The 24,154-nt window shown below is 38.2% G+C and overlaps 1 protein-coding gene and 1 pseudogene across 1 annotated transcript in view; one reads left to right on the forward strand and one right to left on the reverse strand.

Moving 5' to 3' along the window:
- Positions 1-24,154, reverse strand: part of SND1 (staphylococcal nuclease and tudor domain containing 1) — a 422,567-nt gene that overhangs the window by 363,441 nt on the left and 34,972 nt on the right. The window contains exons 3-9 of the mRNA XM_063099206.1: positions 23,214-23,334; positions 13,216-13,294; positions 10,737-10,897; positions 9,888-9,979; positions 9,067-9,225; positions 7,525-7,631; positions 5,088-5,178 (exon numbers count right to left, since the gene is read on the reverse strand). Coding sequence (XP_062955276.1) covers positions 5,088-5,178; positions 7,525-7,631; positions 9,067-9,225; positions 9,888-9,979; positions 10,737-10,897; positions 13,216-13,294; positions 23,214-23,334 — 810 coding nt within the window. The remainder of the gene's footprint in view (positions 1-5,087; positions 5,179-7,524; positions 7,632-9,066; positions 9,226-9,887; positions 9,980-10,736; positions 10,898-13,215; positions 13,295-23,213; positions 23,335-24,154) is intronic.
- LOC134381336 (U4 spliceosomal RNA) lies at positions 16,815-16,884 on the forward strand (annotated as a pseudogene).

The raw sequence follows: 24,154 nt of genomic DNA on the forward strand, positions 1-24,154 counted from the left end.
CCCACTGTTGGGAATATACCCAGAGGAATGGAAATCATCAAGTCGAAGGTATACCTGTTCCCCAGTGTTCATCGCAGCACTCTTTACAATAGCCAAGAGTTGGAACCAGCCCAAATGTCCATCATCAGATGAGTGGATATGGAAAATGTGGTACATCTACACAATGGAATACTACTCAGCTATAAAAAAGAATGAAATACTGCCATTGGCAACAACATGGATGGACCTTGAGAGAATTATATTAAGTGAAACAAGTCAGGCACAGAAAGAGAAATACCACATGTTCTCACTTATTGGTGGGAGCTAAAAATTAATATATAAATTTTCACACACACATACACACACACACAGACACACACACACAAAACCGGGGAGGGGGGGGAAGAAGATATAACAACCACAATTACTTGAAGTTGATACGACAAGCAAACAGAAAGGACATTGTTGAGGGGGGGAGGAAGAAGGGAGGGAGGTTTTGGTGATGGGGAGCAATAATCAGCCACAATGTATATCGACAAAATAAAATTAAAAAAAAAAAAAGAGAGAAATACCACATGTTCTCACTTATTGGTGGGAGCTAAAAATAAATAAATAAATTCACACACACATACACACACACACAAAAAAAAACTGGGGTGGGGGGGAGACGAAGACATAACAACTACAATTCCTTGAAGTTGATACGACAAGCAAACAGAAAGGACATTGTTTGGTGGGAGAGGGGAGAGGGAGGAGGGAGGGGGGTTTCAGTAAAGGGCCACAATAATCAACCACATTGTATATCGACAAAATTTAAAAAATAAAATTAAAATAAAATTTAAAAATTTTAAAAATCCTGGCCTTTATCAAAATAAATAAATAAATAGATAGATAGATAGATAAATAAATAAATAAATAAATAAAGAGAAATACCACATGTTCTCACCTATTGGTGGGAGCTAAAAATAAATAAATAAATTCACCCCCCCCCCAAAAAAAAAACCGGAGGGGGAAGAAGGCATTACAACTACAATTCCTTGCAGTTGATACAACAAGCAGACAGAAAGCACAGTGTTGGGTGGGAGCGGGGAGAGGGAGTAGGGAGGGAGGTTTCGGTAATGGGCCACAATAATCAAACACATTGTATATCGACAAACTAAAATTTAAAAAAAAAGAAATTCCACAGTGAGCTAAGAGATAATATTATTTTAAAATAATAGTTAATTTTAAAAAGTTATCTTTTAATAATTTTTATTTAATGTTTTAAAAAAATAATTTTAAAAAATATTAATATTAAAAAAGAAATATTCAGAGAACCAAAAAAAAAAAAAAGCTGTTAAAAATTTAAACACAGTATCATATCATAAAATACTCAATAGAAGGGCTAGAAGATAAATATAAGGAAACCTAAAAAGAAGAAAAGACAAAGAGATGGAAAATAGGAGGAAAAAACTGGAAGACCATCCCCAAAATTCCAACATCCAAATAACAGGAGTTCTAGAAAACAGAAAACTAGATGGAAGTCAACAAAATAGTTGGGGTAAAAAAAGTCCTAGAATTAAAGGACTAAAAATTGAACCATAATAAGGCCACTTATGGATAAACAAAGAGCATCACTGTGAAATGTTAGAACACCAGGATTCCTCAAAAACAATTTGCTAAAACCTCCCAGAAATAAAAAATAAATCCCAAAGGGTGGGTATCAGAATGTTTCCAGACTTCTAAAAAACAAAAACAAAAACCCTCTAATAGATAAATGACAGTGGAGCAATACGTTAACAATTCTGATGAAAATGACTTCTAAAATAAAATTCTATACCCAACTAAACTATCGATCAAGTACATGTAGAGAATGGACATGAAAAGTCTCAGAAAATTTACTTCCCAAGCACTCGTTTGCCATGAAGTTAGAGAACGTATGTCACCAAAATGAAGTAATAAATCATAAAGAGGAAGCTACAGGATCCAGCAAGCATAGTTCCAATCTAGGAGTAAGGCAAAGAAACCCCCCAGGATAATGGTGAAGAAATCCAAAGATGACAAAAAGAGAAACCAGTCCAGACTGGTGCAGGTCACAAGGTTCCAAGGAAGTATTATTGAAAATAACAGACTGAATGTCTTGAGAGGAGATTTTGAGAACTAGAGAGTTTGCGGATTGAACTAATAAGTATTTTTTTAAAAATACGTACGTTTTAAAAATTAACTCCAAGGAAAACAAAAAATTGTGCAAGAAATGAAAAGTAGTCATAATATGCTATATAGCTCAGTGATGATTAGCATTTACAAAGTAAATACTAAAGATTAATTTAACCAAATTTATGAAAGAATCATATTGGAAGACTTGTGGAAAAGCAAGGTTGTATCCATGTGAGCATACATGTTTATATCCATGGTATAAAGGAAGATAAAGGTTATGCCTAAAACTGAAAAATTAAGAAACAGCAACATAAACATTTAACTGCTTCAAGGGAGAGGGAAATTGGGCTAGTTTATTTTCTAATAATCCTATAGAAATTTAAATTTTTTTCTATGTTAAATATAAGAACTTACAAACTTAAAAAGTATATACAAAAGAGTACAGATTAGTACTATTCAAAGTGGCTGCCGGTCTGCAATGAAGTAAGAAACTTGTACCAGAACATTAATCAACTACATCTTTAAGAACATTGCTGACATTTCTTTGTAGCAAGCTTTTCTTGAGGAAGGGAAAAAAGCCTTGATTTACATTCTGGCCTGAGCTCTTATATCATATCAATGCACTTTGAGTAGGACTGGTACAGATCAAGAATCATCAAACTTCTAAGGAAAGGGCCAGGAGCAAATATTTTCGGCCTCGCAAGCTATATGGTCTTTATCACAAACCATTCAGTTCTGCCATTGTAGTGTGAAAACAGCCACAGACAATATGTAAACAAACACACACAGCTATGTTCCAATTTATTCATGACACTGAAATTTAATTTCACATAATTTTCATATGCCACAAAATATTTTTTTTTCAATGTAAAATCCACAGGCCATACACAAACAAGTGCCGAGCCACATCTGGACCATGGGTCATAGTTATACAACTTCAGATAGACACTATGATCAACTTTGTTTTTTTTAAAAAAGCTGTCATAGTGTTTCATATAGAATGAGTGTTTGTGCTTATCTTCTTTATGCTTTTTTGCTATTTTAAAAACAAAAATATTACTGAAGACCTTTTAAAACTTGAGAAATTTTATAATCCTTTCTCTACCTGTGAATACATTTTTCTCTGTACTCTCTAAGCAGGCATACATCCAAATAATCTAAACTTATATTTAAAGTTCTACAGGAGACTGGTTATTCCTCAAAATCCTCAATCAGATGACTTCTAAGATCAATCCCCTCTAGCATGTCATTGTAAACACACACAAACACACACACACAAACACACACAATCCTGGGGTCTTGGATTTAAGAAAATGGAGGAAATGCTCCTACATCCAGTTCTCCTTTTTCTAGTTACCAATGAAGTCATAGTTAAGATAAATGCAAAGTTATTGGCTCTATCATCTAATCCTTAGAATTTCATTTTTCTGCAATATCTTAGTTCCCCAACCAGCAAAGGCTCAAAACTCTTCAAATCAGTTTCAACCTCTTCAAACTCAGTTGCAACTGAGGAGGGACTGGTAGGGACAGGACAGGATAGTGGGACCCTCCCAATCCTCATCCATATCACTAATATCACAGACCCTCAAGGTGATGGTGAAAAATTGAAGGCCTGCCTCCCTTGTTGAGTGAACAATACTTTGATTATGTAGCTATATTCTTAGAACAGAACAGATTACAGGGAGCATAAGCACAACTAAGTGAGTTCCAAGTAGGTAGAGCAGCCCAGGTCCAAGTTTCCACATTACTACACTCCTCACACAGAAAGGAAGCAGAGGTCCATTCTGGTCTGCATCAAAACCTGAAAGATGCACAGGGGAATATCCTACCAGGGACCAAACCCACACATGTCCACTAAAAGGGGTGATTATGGTTAACCTCACAGCTGCTTTGACACCACCTACTAAAAGAGGTGAAGAGGACTGGCTGGTTAGCTCAGCTGGTTAGAGCATGGTGTTATAACACCAAGGCCAAGGATTCAGATCCCTTTACTGGCCAGCTGCCAAAATTAAATAAAATAAATAAATAAGGGAAAGAGGTCACTTGAGTACTCCATGACCTATTACTTTGGGCATCATAAAAAAAGACAGTGAAGAAATTCAGTCCATTTCTCAAAGACGTTGCTACGACTGTGCCATTCTAAGACAATGTTTCAGATTTTTCAGGCTGACAGTGCCACCTAGTGGCTTTCCATCCTGAACTCGTGGTTAGCTGATAACGGAGACAGCCACCTCTTGGTCCAAAAATACGGACATTTAACCACTTTTAGTCCACAAAATCAAGACTTCCAGCATCTCTTGGAAAAAGTAAAAATAGGCTGGAAAACATTACAGCATTTTTGGGAAGATGTGGAGAACAAGCTTACGACTCAAGTTACCAAAAACCCGCTAAGCAAAAACATTTTTACAGCACTGCTGACACAACCAAAGAACCTATTTAATAGTTCTAGTTCTCTTTAGAGCAATCCACCCCAAGACACATCAGTGCAGGACAACTTTCAGAAAAGAAAAAAAGAAAACCACAAGAGATCCAAAACAGAAAAAAAAAAAAGAAAAGAAAAGAAACTTGAAGTCATATTTACTTGAACATAGGAAATCTCAAAGAATTTGCTAAGAAGATAAAAAGAACTCCTAAAACACGAGGGATACAAAGGTAATTTTTAAAGTTTGTGGTTAAATAGAGAAAAGAATACAAATCTTCCCATGAATTTTTTGAAGCACCCTTGTATTTCAGGTTGGTAATGTCCACAACTTTAGCTCATGAACTTCTAATAAAGTTATGCTAATTTTGTAGTGAGAAATTTAAAAGTTATGGTTTCTAAGGCCCGCGACAATAACACACACACACACACATACCCATTGGCTTACCTTGAAATATTCAAGAGCTGCAGCATTTCTGAATGTTCATATCCCTGTATTATCACTTGCCTGGCAATGTCCACTATGCATATCAAGATGCTGAGAATGACTCACCTTGGCAACAAACTGCTTGTCTTTTTGGTCCAAATTAGCAGTTGGAGCCACATAGTCTCTCCATATTCTCAGCCTGCGCTCCTTGGCAAACCTGGCAACAAAACAAGTACGCAAGATCATTTAGACAAAGTCTGCAATTGGAAACCAGTACCGCCATGGGAACACACAGTGTAGAATCCTACCCTACCCTGGAGACAAAGGCAGGAGAAAGACCACCAGCCAAACCAGAACAAAAAGTAACAGCAAATGGAAATATCCAAAATGCATATATATTGTAAACCATGGCTAGTAGACTAGGCTAAGTGTGCAATTTTCTAAGCCTAGACAGTACAAGTCCACCTTGATAATTCACTCTTTGGTTTATCCAGTATCTTCTGAGGGATGACTGACAAACAGAGCAAATGCTGTCTTAAATGGGAAAAACACACACACATCTAAACAACCAACCTTATTTTTTAAAAAGCATAGGCCTGCTCAATTTTCATTTGAATTATAAAAAGGTATCGGCTCCCAGTACTGCCAGTCCCCTCCACCCCCCACCAAAAAAAGGTAAAAACTACCAAATCCTGCTTAGGAAAACAAAACTGTCACCACTGTGCATCTAAAGATTAACTGGAAAATGGACAAAATCTCTAGGAGTTCACTGACAAGGGTTAAAAAACCATATTGCCAGAAATTTATTTTAAAGTACTAAGCCCAGTAGATATTTTCTGAACCAGACTAAGGTTGGGAAATAGAATATGTGCAAATATTTGGGAAAAAAAAATCAATGAAGAGCTGTCTTAAACTATTACAAATAAGTGGATACATGCACAGTGAGAAGGAACTATTTTTTCTGAAAAGAGTATTGCAACCTTTTTTTTTAAAAGAAGCAATAAAATGACTAAAATGAGAAAAAGACAAAGCAGGATGTAGTAGTTACAAAATACACAAAGTAATCTGATAAAGAGGATGTAATTTTACCAACAAGGCAAGTAGCTCAAACACAGCATGCAGAACAGCAGACAAGTAATCACATATTACTGAAATATGGTTTGCTTCCCTGGTCTAAGCCTGTTTTTTAATGATAAGCACTCTTCAGAAAATCCAGAAAATCTTCTACTGATGTTATAAAACATGTAGATATTACTTTCATTGTATTTACTTCCTTCAAAGAGAGGCAGGAACTTTTAAAGGTGCAGAAAAATAAATTGTCAACCAAAATAATAATTTAGAATAGTAATGGACTTAAAAGGATTTTCTGAACCAAAAAAAGAAACAGCATCACAGAACAATCAGAAGTATTTGGAACACTGTACTTGATAAGGGTTCCCATTTTATCAGTATAATTTAACTGTGGAGCAATCTAAAACCTAAAACATTTTTTAAGCAATCACTGGGTTTTTTCATCAGACAATATACATTTGTTAGACACATCATATCAAACGGGCCAGATTAAAATCTACTTTTATAAAAACTTGCAAATGTTTCTGTGTACAGGCACAGAAGGACGTACCTAGGAAAAGGAACAAATGCTATAGTTATTCAATTCATGCTGTTGCACATCTCTTAGCTGTACGTCTCAACGGCAAAAATGTAAAGTTCTCAAGACCATGGTAATTTCAAGATTCTGAAATAAGCCATACAACAAGCCTTGAGAATGGACCATCAACAGCAGCTGTCTACTGTCTTCTGCTTAATTGTATCCTGGGCAGTGGTGATTCAGATTACTCTCAGCACCATTTCCATTCATCTACTCTTGTTACCTGCTTTATTTTTTTCCATCTACCGCATCAAATGAAAGAAGTTCATCTATATCTAGAAAAAATTGACCTGGATGCTTGAAAAAGCCGTTGATCTTTGGAATTTCCTCACTTGATTTTCTGGAAATAAGTTATTTCTACAATTGCTTTAGCCATAAGGCACCAAGCCAAAAACATGACAACAGCACCTCAGAGTTATATTAGCACTTATAATGAAAATATATTTTTAAATAAATTAGGGCATTAGGCCTCACAACAACATTGAATGGTCCTGGTTTAGGACCCACAGGCTCTATCTTTTCATCATACCACTGCTCCAGCTGCCTGTTTAGAAGTAGCTAATAAGTGATTTCATATTCCTCAAATGAGTTTCTTTCATTCCAAATGCCTAAAAACCAGAACTGCAGAAGGGGTCTTGGGAAAAAGTGACCTGAAAACATTAAAAAAGCAAATCAAGTGAAGAATAATATCTAGGTGAAAAACCGAAGCCCTTACCATCCAGAACTGAATTAGACTGAAACTAAAGGTTAATATTTAAGGTCACTCCTCTATGAGATCCTAGCTTCTTCTAGAATTTCCCTATTCCTTTACTAAAATAGATATTAACATAGATGGATGAGAGACGATCACTACATTTCTTTCCCTAAAGATCCTAGACAAGATCCTTGGCTGGAAGGCTTCCCTGACAGACTTACCTCTCAGCTGCCCTCAGCTTTTCTGCACCCCGTGTGTAAACTGCAATTGACCAATCCACACAGCGCGCAAAACCTTCCTTCAGGAGGAGTTCTGTGATGTTGCCATTCTGAAAGACAGGCCGCAAGAGAAGGCAGGCACAAATCACATTCTGTTATAAGAGGATCCATTTCTCTAGACTTCTGCCAGTTAATATAGCCACAATCTATTCTGCATTTCCTTTTTTTTAAATTTTGAAGTGGAGTAGTTTCTCACATTAAGAAACCACCCTAAAATGGGAGACACCAGTCTCAGACTCCTTCAATGGCACTGGCTTCATACCCCCACAACACCCAGCACAGTAATTCTCACTTAATAGGAGCTGGATACAGGGCCGGCCCATGGCTCACTCGGAAGAGTGCGGTGCTGATAACACCAAGGCCACAGGTTCGGATCCTATATAGGGATGGCCAGTTGGCTCACTGGCTGAGCGTGGTGCTGACAACACCAAGCCAAGGGTTGAGATCCCCATATCGATCATCTTTATATAGTATAAAAAAAAAATAGGAGCAGGATAAATGTGAGTGGCATTGAAAGGAATTGACATTTCAGCAGCTCTTCTTGTGGGCAAAGGAGGATGTTAAGCTTTAGTAGCAATTACACCTTATTCTTCCCTTCCCTAAGGTGAGCACTTCCTCCCCTTTTCATAAGGAGAAAGCTGAAGAACGGGCTGAGTAGGGAATAATGTAAGCTACATTTTGTCCAGTGAATTACAATTCACATTCTACTTTAACACAGAGCCATCTAGCAGGGCACGGTCAGACAGCACTCCAGAAAAAACAGACATGACCTTAGCACACTCCAAAACCAACCCTCCCAGCTTTCTACAACTACCATCATGGAAGAATTATCTAGCCAAATAAGTAACAGTAGTTTAACTCTGTATTGAACATAGATTGCAATAACGCAAATCCATTTAAACTTAAGTGCTACAAAACAAGGTCATTTCATGTCCAAGAATAACCCATTTACCAAAGTGTACGACAGGGTAAAACTCCCAATAGTCAGAACTACAAGAACACAAAGAACCTATTTACCGCTCAAAACAGAGTTAGGAGATAACTGGATAAGGCCTAGAGTACACAAAGTAATTTTTCCACACCACAGTTTCTGCATCATTGGTCTATTGATACTCCAGATAGCTGACTTCTAGACCTACATACAGCTCTTACCAATTCCATTTTATAAATATCACTTCCACTTCTAATGGATGTAGAAACATCCAACCTTTCCTATTATGACCTCTAAGATCAACCACTCGGAAAAATAAGTAATAAAGTTCCTCTTCCCCTTATGAACCTAATCACACATGAGATTAATTTCCTAAAGTGAGAAAGTTGCACAGATTTGTCTAATTCTATACGATAAATGATATCTCCCTAGAAAATGCCTCAAAATCAGTAAGTAATAGCCCTGGCAAGGATATTTAGATAGATGTTAAAGACAGAGCAAAAGAAGAGAAGAGAAGCAAACTACAGCTCTTGAAACCCCAACTGCACACTCACTGGATGAAGGATGGTACCCAGAATGTTCTGGTTGTGGCAGCTCTCTAGAATGATCTGAACATCTCTCTGAAGCAGTCGCGACTCGGTGAAAAATTTGGCTTCTGCAGCAAAAGGCTCTGGTGTCTCAATGCCATCTGCTTCCCGTCGAAAAGTTGGGCACTAAAGCAAAAGTGAGGTAGGTGAGTAAGTAATTCAGCCTAAATGCAAGTACTAGGCACTCTTGCCCCACACTAAACCTTCCAAAAAGCACAAACACCCCAAACTAAGCTCAGGAAGGTGTGAAATCAGGTCTTCTAACCCTTTTTAAAACATACTGGTGAAAGAGGGCTGGAAATACCTTCTCAGACTTCTTGGCAAATAAAACCCACATTATCATGAGGAAAATAATTTAAATTACAGTTGAAAATGGTCCCTTACCAAGAAAAGATTTGTCAGTGCCTACCTTTTAATCCCTTTTTTTTTTTTTAACAACAAAATGGATATCTTACACTAATACAAGCCATATTTAGCAAACTTCAGAGGCTCTCATCCCTCCTTTTCTAGGTTTACATATTCAACAATTTCTTAGCACAGCCCATTTCAAACCCAGGGTACTTTAAAAAAAAAAAAAAAAAAAAAAAAAAAAGATATTTGATCTAACTAGAGTTGTACGACTGAAAAGTTTAAACCAAAAGAAGTATAAAACTTTCTGGTCAATGTTAATGACCTACCCACACTAGGAAGAAACAGTATATCCAAAGTCCCCAAGTAGAAGAATCTGCCTATCACTGAACACTTCCACAAACCCTATACCCACCACACAGCCCAGTGTATGGTCTGACCTTGATCCCTGACAGCATGACTGTAACCAGGTAGTAATCTGGGAGGAGCAGGGCCCTGACCACACTGCCGTCCCGCACGTGCTCGATGATAGCTGTATGACAGAATAAACAGCTTAAGTCGTTAACAAAAGTCATACCAGGGATAAACAATGCCCAATCAAATTGCACTTAACACAGTTCCTCTCCCAAAACCCTGAGAACGCTTCGCTCTGAGAAGTGAGGAAGCACTGGCAAATCATGAGAGTTTGCACAACAGACTTTTGCACAAACGATTCCTTATTCCTCAGATCAGACCAACTTCTCTGTCTTCTGAACTTTCCAGGACCACGTGGTTCATACTGAAGCTTTGTTATCCATAAGCTAGTATGTTCACCTGAGTACCAAGTGCTTGGCAAAAATAATAACTCAAGATTGGTAATAATTTTATCTTAATGAATCTGTAGTTAAGTTCTCAAAATAGGGCAGAAAACAATACGGCATACAAACATATATATATATATATATGCTTAGATATATACTGAATACATGTTTCTACCTATAAGTTTCAGGGATGGTATTTAAGCAGCATTCTTTTAGAGAACAGAAGATCCTCAATGTGTGAAATACCAGCAATTTACTATCCTGCAACAGAAAGGACTAGCCTCTGCAAACTACATCCAATGTAACCTACGAGAACTAAATTCAAACTCCCTTCCAAAATACCATGGTGTTGTTTTACCCTAAGGATTTCCCTCGGATACTAAATGAGTAAAAGAAAGGCTCACTAGGTTTTATACACATCAAGAAGCAAAGAAAGCACATAGAAAGAAATCACCCTGAGTCACTTCTGTCCTTTCCTACCAGCCTCACCATTGACAGGCTTCTGGTGGTGGGAGTCCACAAAGTGCCTTGGGTTCTCAATGGTATACTTGAGGTCCCGGATAGTGTGTGAACCGTTCCCTTCACTCCACATCCCTTTCTTAGCTGCCTTTGCTTGCTCCTCACATTCCGAAAGCCGGTTCTGCTCAGGACTGGGACATGAAAAATAAATAAGTGTGGTTAGCGAGTTCACAAACAGAAACACGAGGCTCTTTGATACCGTGTCTCTTCTTTATCTTCTCCCCTTGAACAGACCAAAACATTTGTTTCAATCTATGACTTAAGACCCAAACCTTTAACCAGAAAATCACCATGGATGCAATTTCTGGATTCCACATTTGTTCCTTAAAACAACAGATTAAACTGTTAGGAGCATTTAGTGAGAAGATCTAAAGAGCACATCTTGGTACTGCCACCATCAGTGATTAGAAGAGAACAAGTTAGTGGCTCAGAGGGGAGCCCCTCCAGGGGGTACAGCTTCATTTAACCATCCCAGATTCAGGAATTGGAATTCAGGCAGAGCTCAGCAGGGCACAGTGCAAGGAAGGTGACCAAAAACCACCCTTATTCCCGGCTCAGTCTTCAGAACAAGGCTGGGAATACAGAGTGAGCACTGCTGCTATTACAGATGATGTTACCCCCAAACTGCTTACACATTCAACAACACCAGCTAAACAAAAACTGTTTCAAAATGGAAGCCTTCTCCTTCATCAGACAGGAAACCAAACTTCATAGTAGAGCAGCCAAAAATTCAGTAGATAAACCAAAGCACGTTTCTTTGGGTTTTTTTTTTTTTTTTTTAAATAAAAACCAAAAAAAGCTAGAAATGGCTCTTCTTTCTCTCTTACATCTGAACTAAAAGGAGCACTGAACTTCAAAGTCTTTGGCCTAATTCCAAACACCTGGTACCATCAATGGATGTATGCATAAAATGAATCTCCTCGCACGTTGACCAGTAGGGATTTCTAAGTAGGGATGACCTACCATTTCTCAAGCCAGAAGTCTTCAGTACCTCTCTTCCCTCCCCTGCTCCAAAAGGCAACTACATCCTCAAGGATCCAAATTCACAGCCAGAATTGAATTAGATGAAGAAATGTAGCATAAGAGATAGAAGCAAACACAAAAACTGAGAAAAGGAGACTTTATGTCAAGATAATTTTGGAGAAAAAGAAGAATTGGTATTCCAGGGGAGATTTCTTTGCTGAGATGGTACAATACTACTCTGGGAATTTTTAATTATTCATTCTGGTTGCAAACTGAAGTCCCAAAAAAGACTGCAATGGTAATCTTACCACTAATTGTCCTTAAGACACAACTTTGGCATGCTTCTAAAACCATCATAAAACAAATACTTAATTCAATAAATTCCCACATGCACACACCCCAATTATAGAGTCCAGCCAAAGCCTCCTTACAGTCAGAAAGGACCACAGAAACACATGGTGGATATAGTGGCCCCAAAGTCTGTGAAGGCAGAAATAATGCAAAAGGTGCATTTTTGCCTATGCTCCTCCTCATCATTGGTACACCACATGCAAATGTTTAGCTAAATCCTTTTCTACTGCTATGACAGTCATTTAATATAGAGAACTTAATGATTTAAAAACAGCATGTTTATAGCCTCCAAATCACTGATGTAGCATATCACTTTTTAGAGACTAAAGTGTTAATTAAAACCAGCTGCAATCCATCCTACTTAGAGGCATCACCAGTGAACTCATGACATATATGCTTATAAACCTTACTACCTAACACTCCTTTCTAACAAGTGCACATTACCATTAACTAAACAAATACATTTTTACCTACTAATTAAGTATCTAAAGATCCACAGACCAACACAGATTAAAAGGCTTTAGAAAGATAATAATATTTCCTGACTCTCAACATAGAACAGCTGATGCCTTGTCAGTTTCCACAGGTTCTAAGCAGCAGGTTTTGCTTTGTATTCTGCTTATTCCCCCCACTGTATTTTTCACTTCACTTACTCCTTGTACCTGATATAATATTGCATATCTATTTGTTTATTGTCTGTCTCCCCATTAAAATGTTAGCAGAGGCTATATTCACTGCTATATTCTCAGTACCTAGAGCATAGCCAGACAAATAACAAGTAGTCAATAAATATTTGGGAATGGATGAGTGAATAAATACTCTGAAACTGAATATCTATAGTCTAAGACCTATTGACTCTTATGAATACAAAGAACAAAACTGCATAGTCTCAAAGCCTGTTTTTAAAGAAGTTATGCATGTCAAACACATTTAAGGAACGTTGAGTGACCTCCTGGCTCAGAATAATCCATAGCTGAGCAAGAATGTCCTAGAAGCGATGAAAGCACCTGAAGTTAACCAGTTTATGTCAGGGGGAAAGAATAAAAATGCAGCAAAGCCAATTTACAATTGACTACCCAACCTCCCTTGATGTCTCAAGGAAATCAGAGGGACAGAAAGAGTAATGAATACTTACTTATTCGTTCTCATGCCTTCTCTCCGGGTGGCTAAGCCCTCTGCAACCAGTGACTCTGCAATGTTTTCCCCATTGGTATCTGAGGAGGCAAAAAAGAGAATTAAACACAAGATTCAAACCTGCTTCCAATAGCAATAGAGCTCAAAAGGGACCACTTTTACACTTAGCTCTTCAAGGAGAATGATGCTGCCAGAGAACTGGACAAGGCAGTGATGTAGCATTGGGTTTTTCAGAAAACTGCTTTTCCCGAAATGTCTCTAGAACCCAAACATCTATCAATCTTCTCAGGATTTTTCTTCTAAATTTTCTAGCATATCTGTCAGGTGAAAGGCAATCTCAGGAACCACAGAAGACTGACAAGAGAGCAAGACACATGCTGCAGGCAGCTCAGGAGAGTATAAAGCAGTGATAGAAGGAATAGGGAACTGGAGCTCAACACAAATTTAGCCACTTAATAGCTTAGATAGGATCTCTCAGCATCTTAATTTACTCATCTCTAAACTGGGAAGAGCACTTACCTAGCTGGGTTTTTGTGATAATTAAATAATAATATATGTAAATCACCAAGCACAGTGCCAAGCACATAACAGGAATTAGAAAAAGTTAGTCCCCTCACCCTGTACATCAGATAGACAGATTCATTTAGGATCGTCTATCACATTTTACACAGGAAAGTCCAATTCCTCTCCCAGGTGTCCTCTTCCCTGCTCCAAGAGGACACCAACGTGAGCTACACCACCTGACAAAGACTTTCTCTTCCTCTCACAGAGACACAGAGAGGACAGTGTCTAGATATATGATCTCTCAAATAGCACCCATCACAACAGGCAAGTAAAATGAAGTTAAACATAAAACCCAACCTGATTAGGTTCTACCCAGGCACTTGAAACATTAATTGCATTTCCATGCTATTGAAAAAGCTTTTAGGCTTAGTGTTTTCTCTTAAATCTCTGCTTGTTAGCCGAAACCATAAAGGAAGACATCTATGAGGGAACCACCACATAAAAATCTTTAATATGTTAGAGAACAAGCTCCTAGATGAACTGAAACACAGCAGTCTAGCTGATAGGTAATATCAGCACAGAATAAAAATCTTTAAGATTTATATTCAGTATACTATACATCGACTTCTGCAACCAGTAACAAGTACATACACTACTCCCAAGCCCAACCTAAAAGCCTGACCATATTAGCCTGTCCAATTTCTGTGGGGGCAGATTGTAAGCCTCATTTCCTGCCAAGAAAAGTTGAGGCGAATGATATTCACACAAAGAACACTAGGTTCTGAGGCTCCGTATGGATCACCTGACCTTTCCTTCGAGGTTACTGCTGAGGCCAGACACAGATAGACGTTAGTAAACATTACATTGGTTCTTTCAAAGTAACAGGAAGCTCACAGAATGGAAAGTCAAAAGGAAGGATTCAACAATGATGGGAAAAGGTGAGCAGTGAGGTGCCAAGAGGTCAGGGGTAGAAAGAATGAAGGCCAGGTACAAACAAGGTGGGTGGCCATAAAACCAGCCAGTCAACAGTGCTTGCAATGGCTCACTGACATTTTCTTGGCACAGAGCACCTTGAAATGGCCCACTTCTAAAAAGTGAGTTCTGAATACTCCTTCAAAAAAGGAGAAAAATGCATTCCTCTAGGCTGAACCCTCAAAGGAGGCAACAAAATGTGGTGGATAGAATAGAGAACCAGGAATTTGTAGGCCAACGATCTCATTCTTGCTTATTACTTATCAAAATTTGAATTTGATCAAGTAACATTTGGGGAGCTTATTCAGAGCAGGTAGGTCTTCAAAAGTCATAAAAGTAGTCATCTCCTGTGTAGAAAGTTTTGGGTTAGCTGTAAATTCTCAAATTCTACCATTCACTCCCATCATAAGAGTGAGTAGCAATGAAATAAAATAAATATATAAATATTAATTAATTACTAAGTCTATCTGTTTTCTTTCATTAGAATTTGTATCAACAGTTGGTTAAGGAAAGGAGGAACTAGTAAAGGGACATGAAAATCAACTACATTGTTTATTGATAAATTAAAATAAAAAAATAAAAAATTATTAAAAAAGAGTTAGTTAAAATACCCAAGTGAGGGCCAGCCCATGGCTCACTTGGGAGAGTGTAGTGCTGATAACACCAAGGCCACAGGTTCAGATCCCTACACAGGGATGGCTGGTTAGCTCACTTGGGCGAGCGTGGTGCTGACAACACCAAGTCAAAGGTTAAGATCCCCTTACCAGTCATCTTAAAAAAAAAAAAATAAATACCCAAGTGAAAATATTAAAAATAAAGCCATTTCTTTACCTCTAAAATTGAAAGATGTAGGTAGTTTCAATCATTCTTCTGGTACATATTTATTAATCACCTACTATGTGCCAGGTTTTACTCTAATCATTAGTGTGTTAACATACTAAATTATATCCAGCTTGTAATTTGGTCAATTTAAAAAACACACTTTTAAAAAACAACTGTAAAGATAATTTAAAATATCAGCTTCTCTTAACAACTTGGTTAACATAAACAACTTGGCCATTTTGATTGAAGACCAAGATTATTAAAATTAATTCTTAGAGGTGGTCTCCTTCTAAAAATAGCTGAACCTGCCGGAGAGCTGGCTGCAGGTGGGCGCTAGACTCGGATTATACTGGGGGGATACAAAGGTGAACAAGACCCGAGAAAGATCTACATAGTGCTACAAAGGCACCCAGAGAGACCGGTCGTCTGTGCCTAGCAGAAACCTGGTAGACTTCCTGGGCGAGGCGGTGCCGAGCAGGGTCTTGAAGGCCCAGCTGATAGACGAGGGGTGCAGAAGACACGCCCCAGCCCAGCACAGTGTGCACAGAGTGGGGAGACGTGCGGCCAGGGAGGCGGAAACTCGACAGAAACCACACACCCGGTGGGGTCGCCACTGCACGATCTAACAGCCTGGGCCAGAGCACACAGAACAGGGAGAAGTCCTGCACAGGAAGTGAAAGCTCAACAGAGATCACACACCCTGTGGTACGTGATCCACCAGCCCAGCAGAGTCCATGCTGACCAGAAAGGTGGCTCCCCGGAGAAGCCCAAGACCCGAGGCAACCACACACACAAGGCACTAGAGGCCAACTGAGCAGTCATGGAGAGAGCCATACGAAATTGGCAACCACAGCAACATCCTAGTTAGCCATTAGTCTCAAACCGGTGGACTGTGAAACCCCCTGCCACAATGAATAAACACCAAAAAAAAGATACCAGAAATACAAAAAATCAAGAAAGTACACCACCAAAAGTTAATAAATCTCAAACTCTAGATCCTATAGAACAAGAAGCCCTTGAAATAACCGATAAGGAATTTCGAGTGATAATTCTAAGGAAACTGAATGAGATACAAGAAAACTCAGCTAGACATCATGATGAAATGAGGAAAAGTATACAGGATCTGAAAGAGGAAATGTACAAGGAAATCAATGTCCTGAAAAAAAATGTAGCAGAACTTGCTGAACTGAAGAAGTTATTCCACGAAATAAAAAACACAACGGAGAGTTTAACCAGCAGGCTTGTCGAAGTTGAAGAGAGAACCTCTGAACTTGAAGATGGGCTGTTTGAAATAACACAAGCAGCTTTGCGCAGTGGCAGTATCGTAGCCAATGAGGTTTATCCGAGGCGCGATTATTGCTAATTGAAATAACACAAGCAGACAAAAAGAAAGAAAAAAGAATCAAGGACATTGAAGAAAATCTGAGAGAGATATCAGACAACCTTAAGCAATCAAATATCTGAGTCATGGGTATTCCAGAAGGAGGGGAAAATGGAGATTCCATTGAAAACATATTCAACAAAATAGTGGCAGAAAACTTCCCAGGTATAGGAAAAATCACAGATCTTCAGATCCAGGAAGCTCAACGATCTCCAAATGTATTCAACCCAAAAAGACCTTCTCCAAGACATGTCATAGTCAAATTGGCAAAACTCAGAGACAAAGAGAGAATCTTAAAAGCTGCGAGAGAGAAGCGTCAAATCACCTATAAGGGAGCCCCAATCAGGTTAACATCAGACTTTTCATCACAAACCCTAAAAGCTAGAAAGGAATGGGATGATATTTTCAAAATACTAAAAGACAAAGATTGCCAGCCAAGAATACTCTACCCTGCAAGGCTATCCTTCTGAAATGAGGGGCAAATAGTATATTTCTCAGACAAACAAAAACTGCGGGAATTCACTACCACACGACCACCCTTACAAGAAATCCTCAAGGGAGTACTGGGTTTGGTTCCTGAAAAATAACTACCACTGCCATAAAGACCCAAGAAAAATCTAAACCCGCTAGTATAATAAAAATGGCTTTCATGAAGAGAAAACAAGCTAACAAAAACACTATCTACAACCTAAGGAACCAACAAACACAGAAAACAAACAGTAAATCAGAAAGCAAGGAACAAAAGACACCTAAGACAACCAAACAACCAAAAAAATGCTAGGAATAAATCAACACCTTTCAATAACAACTCTTAATGTAAAAGGCTTAAATTCCCCAATTAAAAGACACAGACTGGCTGACTGGATCAAAAAGCAGGACCCAACTATATGCTGCCTACAAGAGACCCACCTCACCCATAAAGATTCACACAGACTAAGAGTGAAAGGATGGAAAAAGATTTACCATGCAAACAGAAAAGTAAAACGAGCTGGAGTAGCTATTCTTATATCTGACAAAATAGACTTTAAACTAAAAACCATAAAAAGAGACAATGAGGGACACTACTTAATGATAAAAGGACTGATCCATCAAGAAGACATAACAATCATAAATATGTACGCACCCAATGTTGGAGCAGCCAGATTTATAAAACAAACTCTATTAGACCTAAAGAAGGAAATAGACACTAATACCATAATAGCAGGGGACCTTAACACCCCACTGTCAATATTAGACAGATCATCTAGGCAAAGAATCAGTAGAGAAACACAAGATCTAAACAATACTCTAGACCAATTGGAATTGGCAGATATCTACAGAACATTCCACACAACAACCTCAGAATATTCATTCTTCTCATCAGCACAGGGATCATTCTCCAGGATAGATCATATATTAGGTCACAAATCAAGTCTCAATAAATTCAAAAAAATTGCAATTATCCCATGTATCTTCTCAGACCACAATGGATTAAATCTAGAAATTAATAACAAACGAAACTCTGGAAACTATACAAACACATGGAAATTAAACAGCATTCTACTTAATGACATATGGGTCCAAGAAGAAATCAAGCAGGAAATCAAAAAATTTATTGAAACTAATGAAAACAATGATACATCATACCAAAACCTGTGGGATACTGCAAAAGCAGTATTGAGGGGAAAATTTATTGCATTAAATGCTCACTTCAGAAGAATAGAAAGATGGCAAGTGAACAACCTAACACTTCACCTTAAAGAACTAGAAAAACAAGAACAATCCAAACCTAAAGTTAGCAGACGGAAAGAAATCATTAAGATCAGAGCAGAACTGAATGAAATTGAAAACCAAAAAACAATTCAAAAGATCGACGAATCAAAAAGTTGGTTTTTTGAAAAGATAAATAAAATTGACAAACCATTAGCATGGCTAACAAAAAAAAGAAGAGAGAAGACTCAAATAACAAAAATTAGAAATGAAAAGGGCGATATTACAACTGATTCATCTGAAATACAAGGAATCATTCGAGACTACTATAAACAACTATACGCCAACAAATTTGAAAATCTGGAGGAAATGGATAAATTTCTGGACACACACAGCTCCCAAAACTGAACCGTGAAGACGTAGAAAATTTGAACAGATAACAATAAAGGAGATTGAAGCTGTTATCAGAAGGCTCCCAACAAAGAAAAGCCCAGGACCAGATGAATTCACAGCAGAATTTTACCAAACATTCAAAGAGGAATTGACACCGATTCTTTACAAACTATTCCAAAAGATTGAAACAGACGCAAATCTCCCAAACTCATTCTATGAAGCAAACATCATCCTGATACCAAAACCAGGTAAAGATATAACCAAAAAAGAAAAATACAGGCCGATATCCTTGATGAATATAGATGCAAAAATCCTCACTAAAATACTAGCAAACAGAATACAGCAACACATACGAAAAATTATTCATCACGATCAATTGGGATTCATCCCAGGGATGCAAGGTTGGTTCAACATATGCAAATCAATAAATGTGATACACCATATTAATAAACTCAAACACAAGGACCATATGATCATCTCTATAGATGCTGAAAAAGCATTTGATAAAGTTCAGCACTCATTCATGACAAAGACCCTCTATAAGTTAGGTATAGAGGGAAAGTATCTCAACATAATTAAAGCCATATATGCCAAACCCACTGCCAATATCATCCTGAATGGGGAAAAGCTGAAAGCTTTTCCTTTAAGAACAGGAACTAGACAAGGATGCCCACTCTCACCACTCCTCTTCAACACAGTGTTGGAAGTACTAGCCAGAGCAATCAGAGAAGAGAAGGAAATAAAGGGCATCCAGATTGGAAAAGATGAAGTCAAACTGTCCCTGTTTGCAGATGACATGATCCTATATATCGAACAGCCTAAAACCTCTACAAAAAAACTGTTGGAATTGATAAATGATTTCAGCACAGTAGCAGGATACAAAATCAACACACAAAAATCAGTAGCATTTCTTTTCTCCAATAGTGAACATGCAGAATGAGAAATCAAGAAAGCCTGCCCATTTACAATAGCCACCAAAAAAATAAAATACTTAGGAATTGAGTTAACCAAGGAGGTGAAAAATCTCTATAATGAGAACTACAAACCACTGCTGAGAGAAATTAGAGAGGATACAAGAAGATGGAAAGATATCCCATGCTCTTGGATTGGAAGAATCAACATAGTGAAAATGTCCATACTACCCAAAGTGATATACAAATTCAATGCAATCCCCATCAAAATTCCAAAGACATTTTTCTCAGAAATGGAAAAAACTATTCAGATATTTATTTGGAACAATAAAAGACCACGCATAGCCAAAGCAATGCTGAGAAAAAAAAATAAAGCTGGAGGCATAACACTACCTGACTTTAAGCTATACTACAAAGCTATAATAACCAAAACAGTATGGTACTGGCATAAAAACAGACACACTGACCAATGGAATAGAATAGAGAATCCAGAAATCAACCCACACACTTACTGCCATCTGATCTTTGACAAAGGCACCAAGCCTATTCACTGGGGAAGGGACTGCCTCTTCAGCAAATGGTGCTGGGAGAACTGGATATCCATATGCAGGAGAATGAAACTAGATCCATACCTCTCACCGTATACTAAAATCAACTCAAAATGGATTAAGGATTTAAATATACACCCTGAAACAATAAAACTTTTTAAAGAAAACATAGGAGAAACACTTCAGGAAATAGGACTGGGCACAGACTTCATGAATACAACCCCAAAAGCACGGGCAACCAAAGGAAAAATAAACAAATGGGATTATATCAAACTAAAAAGCTTCTGCACAGCAAAAGAAACAATTAACAGAGTTAAAAGACAACCAACAGAGTGGGAGAAAATATTTGCAAAATATACATCTGACAAAGGATTAATACCCAGAATATATAAGGAACTCAAACAACTTTACAAGAAGAAAACAAGCAACGCAATTAAAAAATGGGCAAAAGAGCTAAGTAGGCATTTCTCTAAGGAAGATATACAAATGGCCAACAGACATATGAAAAAATGCTCAACATCACTCAGCATCCGGGAAATGCAAATCAAAACCACATTGAGATACCATCTAACCCCAGTTAGGATGGCTAAAATCCAAAAGACTATGAACGATAAATGCTGGCGAGGCTGTGGAGAAAAAGAACTCTCATACATTGTTGGTGGAACTGCAAAATGGTGCAGCCTCTATGGAAAATGGTATGGAGGTTCCTCAAACAATTGCAGATAGATCTACCATACGACCCAGCTATCCCACTGCTGGGAATATACCCAGAGGAATGGAAATCATCAAGTCGAAGGTATACCTGTTCCCCAATGTTTATCGCAGCACTCTTTACAATAGCCAAGAGTTGGAACCAGCCCAAGTGCCCATCATCAGATGAGTGGATACGGAAAATGTGGTACATCTACACAATGGAATACTACTCAGCTATAAAAAAGAATGAAATACTGCCATTGGCAACAACATGGATGGACCTTGAGAGAATTATATTAAGTGAAACAAGTCAGGCACAGAAAGAGAAATACCACATGTTCTCACTTATTGGCGGGAGCTAAAAATTAATATATAAATTCACACACACACATACACACACACACAGACACACACACACAAAACCGGGGGGGGGGGGGGGGAAGAAGATATAACAACCACAATTATTTGAAGTTGATATGACAAGCAAACAGAAAGGACATTGTTGGGGGGGAGGGGGGGAGGGAGAAGGGAGGGAGGTTTTGGTGATGGGGAGCAATAATCAGCCACAATGTATATTGACAAAATAAAATTTTTTAAAAAATTAAAAAAAATAAAAAAATAAAAATAAAAATAAAAATAAAAATAGCTGTGCCCACAATTATCTGTGGTCCAGTGAGGTCTCCGTTATGGAATTAAAATTTTTAGGTGATAAAATCTTTGAACAACAGCATTTTGAAGACAGTACACTTTTTTTTGTTTCACACTCTTTCTAACCACCACTCAATGATAATGCTTAAGTGTTTTATTTCCTACTATATTGTTAGAATTATGTTCATATTATATTATGTTTATATTGCTAGATTATTAGAATTACTGTGTGAAAAGAATTACCCTTTTTGAAAAGATTCTATATATTTCTAGAATTTCCCATTCGATCAAGAAGCAGATAGCTCAAAGGTGTTTCTCTACTGGGTAGGAAAGTGAATAAGACACCTCCGAGGTCACTCCCAACTCATTTTTCTACTGGGTAGGAAAGTGGACAAGATACCTCCAAGGTCATTCCCAACTCATTTTTCTAAAACCTCTATAATTAAAATCAGAGTCTTAACAGGATATTGTTAGCCTTGCCATTCTACCCTGCTTGCTTATCGCCAGCACTGACTACCCAAGTCAAATAGATTATCTAAAGCAGCTCAATTACAAGAACTATCAGAAAGGTTTTTAATCAAAGAATCACAGGAAAGTTTTCAAAAACTGCTCCCCAAATAAATCCAGATGAACAAGACTGTTCATGTTCATCTCTGGTTGCTTTCTGGAGAACATTCTACCAATTCTTTCAATGTCTTATGTCTGTTCAAATTCCATTCCCTACTCTTTATTCTCCTTCCAACCTAATCTAAAAAAAGGACGAGAACATCTAACATTCCAAGAGCCCAACTAAACAATAGGTGGGTTTAGGTGTGCACATAGACAAATATACTATTAAGTACTAAACTCTCTCAATAACTTGCAAATGAAAAAACTTGGGTTTAGAGAAGTTAAGGGTTAAGTAAGGGTACATGGTAGGAAAGTCAGAATTCTAACTCACATCTACACAACTCCAAAGCCTGTGTTCCTTCCATTCCATTACAAAATATTTGGCCTGCAAAAACCATGGGCACTAAACAAATCTTCCCTTCCTAAAAGGAGTCCCCAGGAGGAGAAGAAAAGCCACAAGACAGATAAAGAAAATAGAAGATGCAACAGGAAATCTATAGGAATTCAATTAGCACTCTGACCTAGAAGCACAGAGCCATTGAGTTCCACAAGCTGATGGCCTAAATGGAAGGAATAATGCTACCCTGTACTACATACACCTAAACCAAGCCAAGACAGTAGGCAGAGGAGTACACAAGGAATGGGAATACAGGGGGGTATTCCTCTGCACCTATGTGCCCAGTAACTGGAGCATTTCCAACTACACCTACAGCCAACTATCCTAGCACTACCTCTGCCACACTGGCCTTGCACCACATGAAAACTGATCTTTAGAGCAACTTGAGACTCATCTCAAAGAGAAATGAGTCCTCTCCTCCTTGCCACTCACCTTTTCCAAGATAGATCATGCCATATTCTCTCCCCTGGGGAGTCTTGTTTTCTATTGTGAAACAGACTTCCTTCCCAATAAGCTTCTTCCGAAGGAACTCTCGAGCAGGAAATGCCCAGGGCTGAAAGACAAAACAAATGTGTCACATGAGAACTGCCTAGTTCCAGACCCCAATCAGCATTCAAGGAACTTCATTGGTAAACTTCTGAGTACCTACCATGCCCTGGCCCTGTGCTAGGCCCTTAGAAAAATATAAAAATGAAATGCTCACAAAGCAAATCGTATGCTTAGGGGCTCATAAAAAAGGAGGGTTCAGCAGTTGGTTTAACGAGCACAGGCCCTAAAAACAGGCCTAAGAGTTTTCCAGACACTGGCAGTAGCACTTTTTCCCCATCACTATCTGTTCAGAATTATAGCTTACTTTGTGAATAATATTTGCCAACACTTTTATAGCACTTACCATGTGCCAGCCACTGCTCTAAATGGGGTGTGTGTGTGTGTGTGTGTGTGTGTGTGTGTGTGTGTGTGTGGGTGGGTGGGTGTGGGTGTGGGTGTGTGGGTGTGTGTGTGTGTGTGTGTGTGTGTGTGTGTGTGTGTGTGTGTGTGTGTGTGTGTGTGTGTGTGTGTACCCACTCCCTGAAATGAGAAGTCCAGGCTCCAGGAACCCACCTAGGCAGGGGGAAAGCCATAAATAACAACTACAACCTCCATTTGTTTGCCTCTTTTCAGTTCACAAAGCACTTTCACTGACTGTTAAACTAGTCTAAAACCAGTTCAAGGCATTATTGGAATAGGGACAAGGTTCTATTGCTATTATTATTTCAGAGTGAATACCCTGCTCAAGTAAGAGCCTTATGTCATTTCCACTACCTTTTTAAAGATAAGCAACAGAGTTGAGAAGACACTCCCTAAAATGTCTCCTCTTCTATTTTTGCTCTAAC

The sequence above is a fragment of the Cynocephalus volans genome, chromosome 6, assembly GCF_027409185.1.
Source record: "Cynocephalus volans isolate mCynVol1 chromosome 6, mCynVol1.pri, whole genome shotgun sequence".
Taxonomy (NCBI): Eukaryota; Metazoa; Chordata; class Mammalia; order Dermoptera; family Cynocephalidae; genus Cynocephalus; species Cynocephalus volans.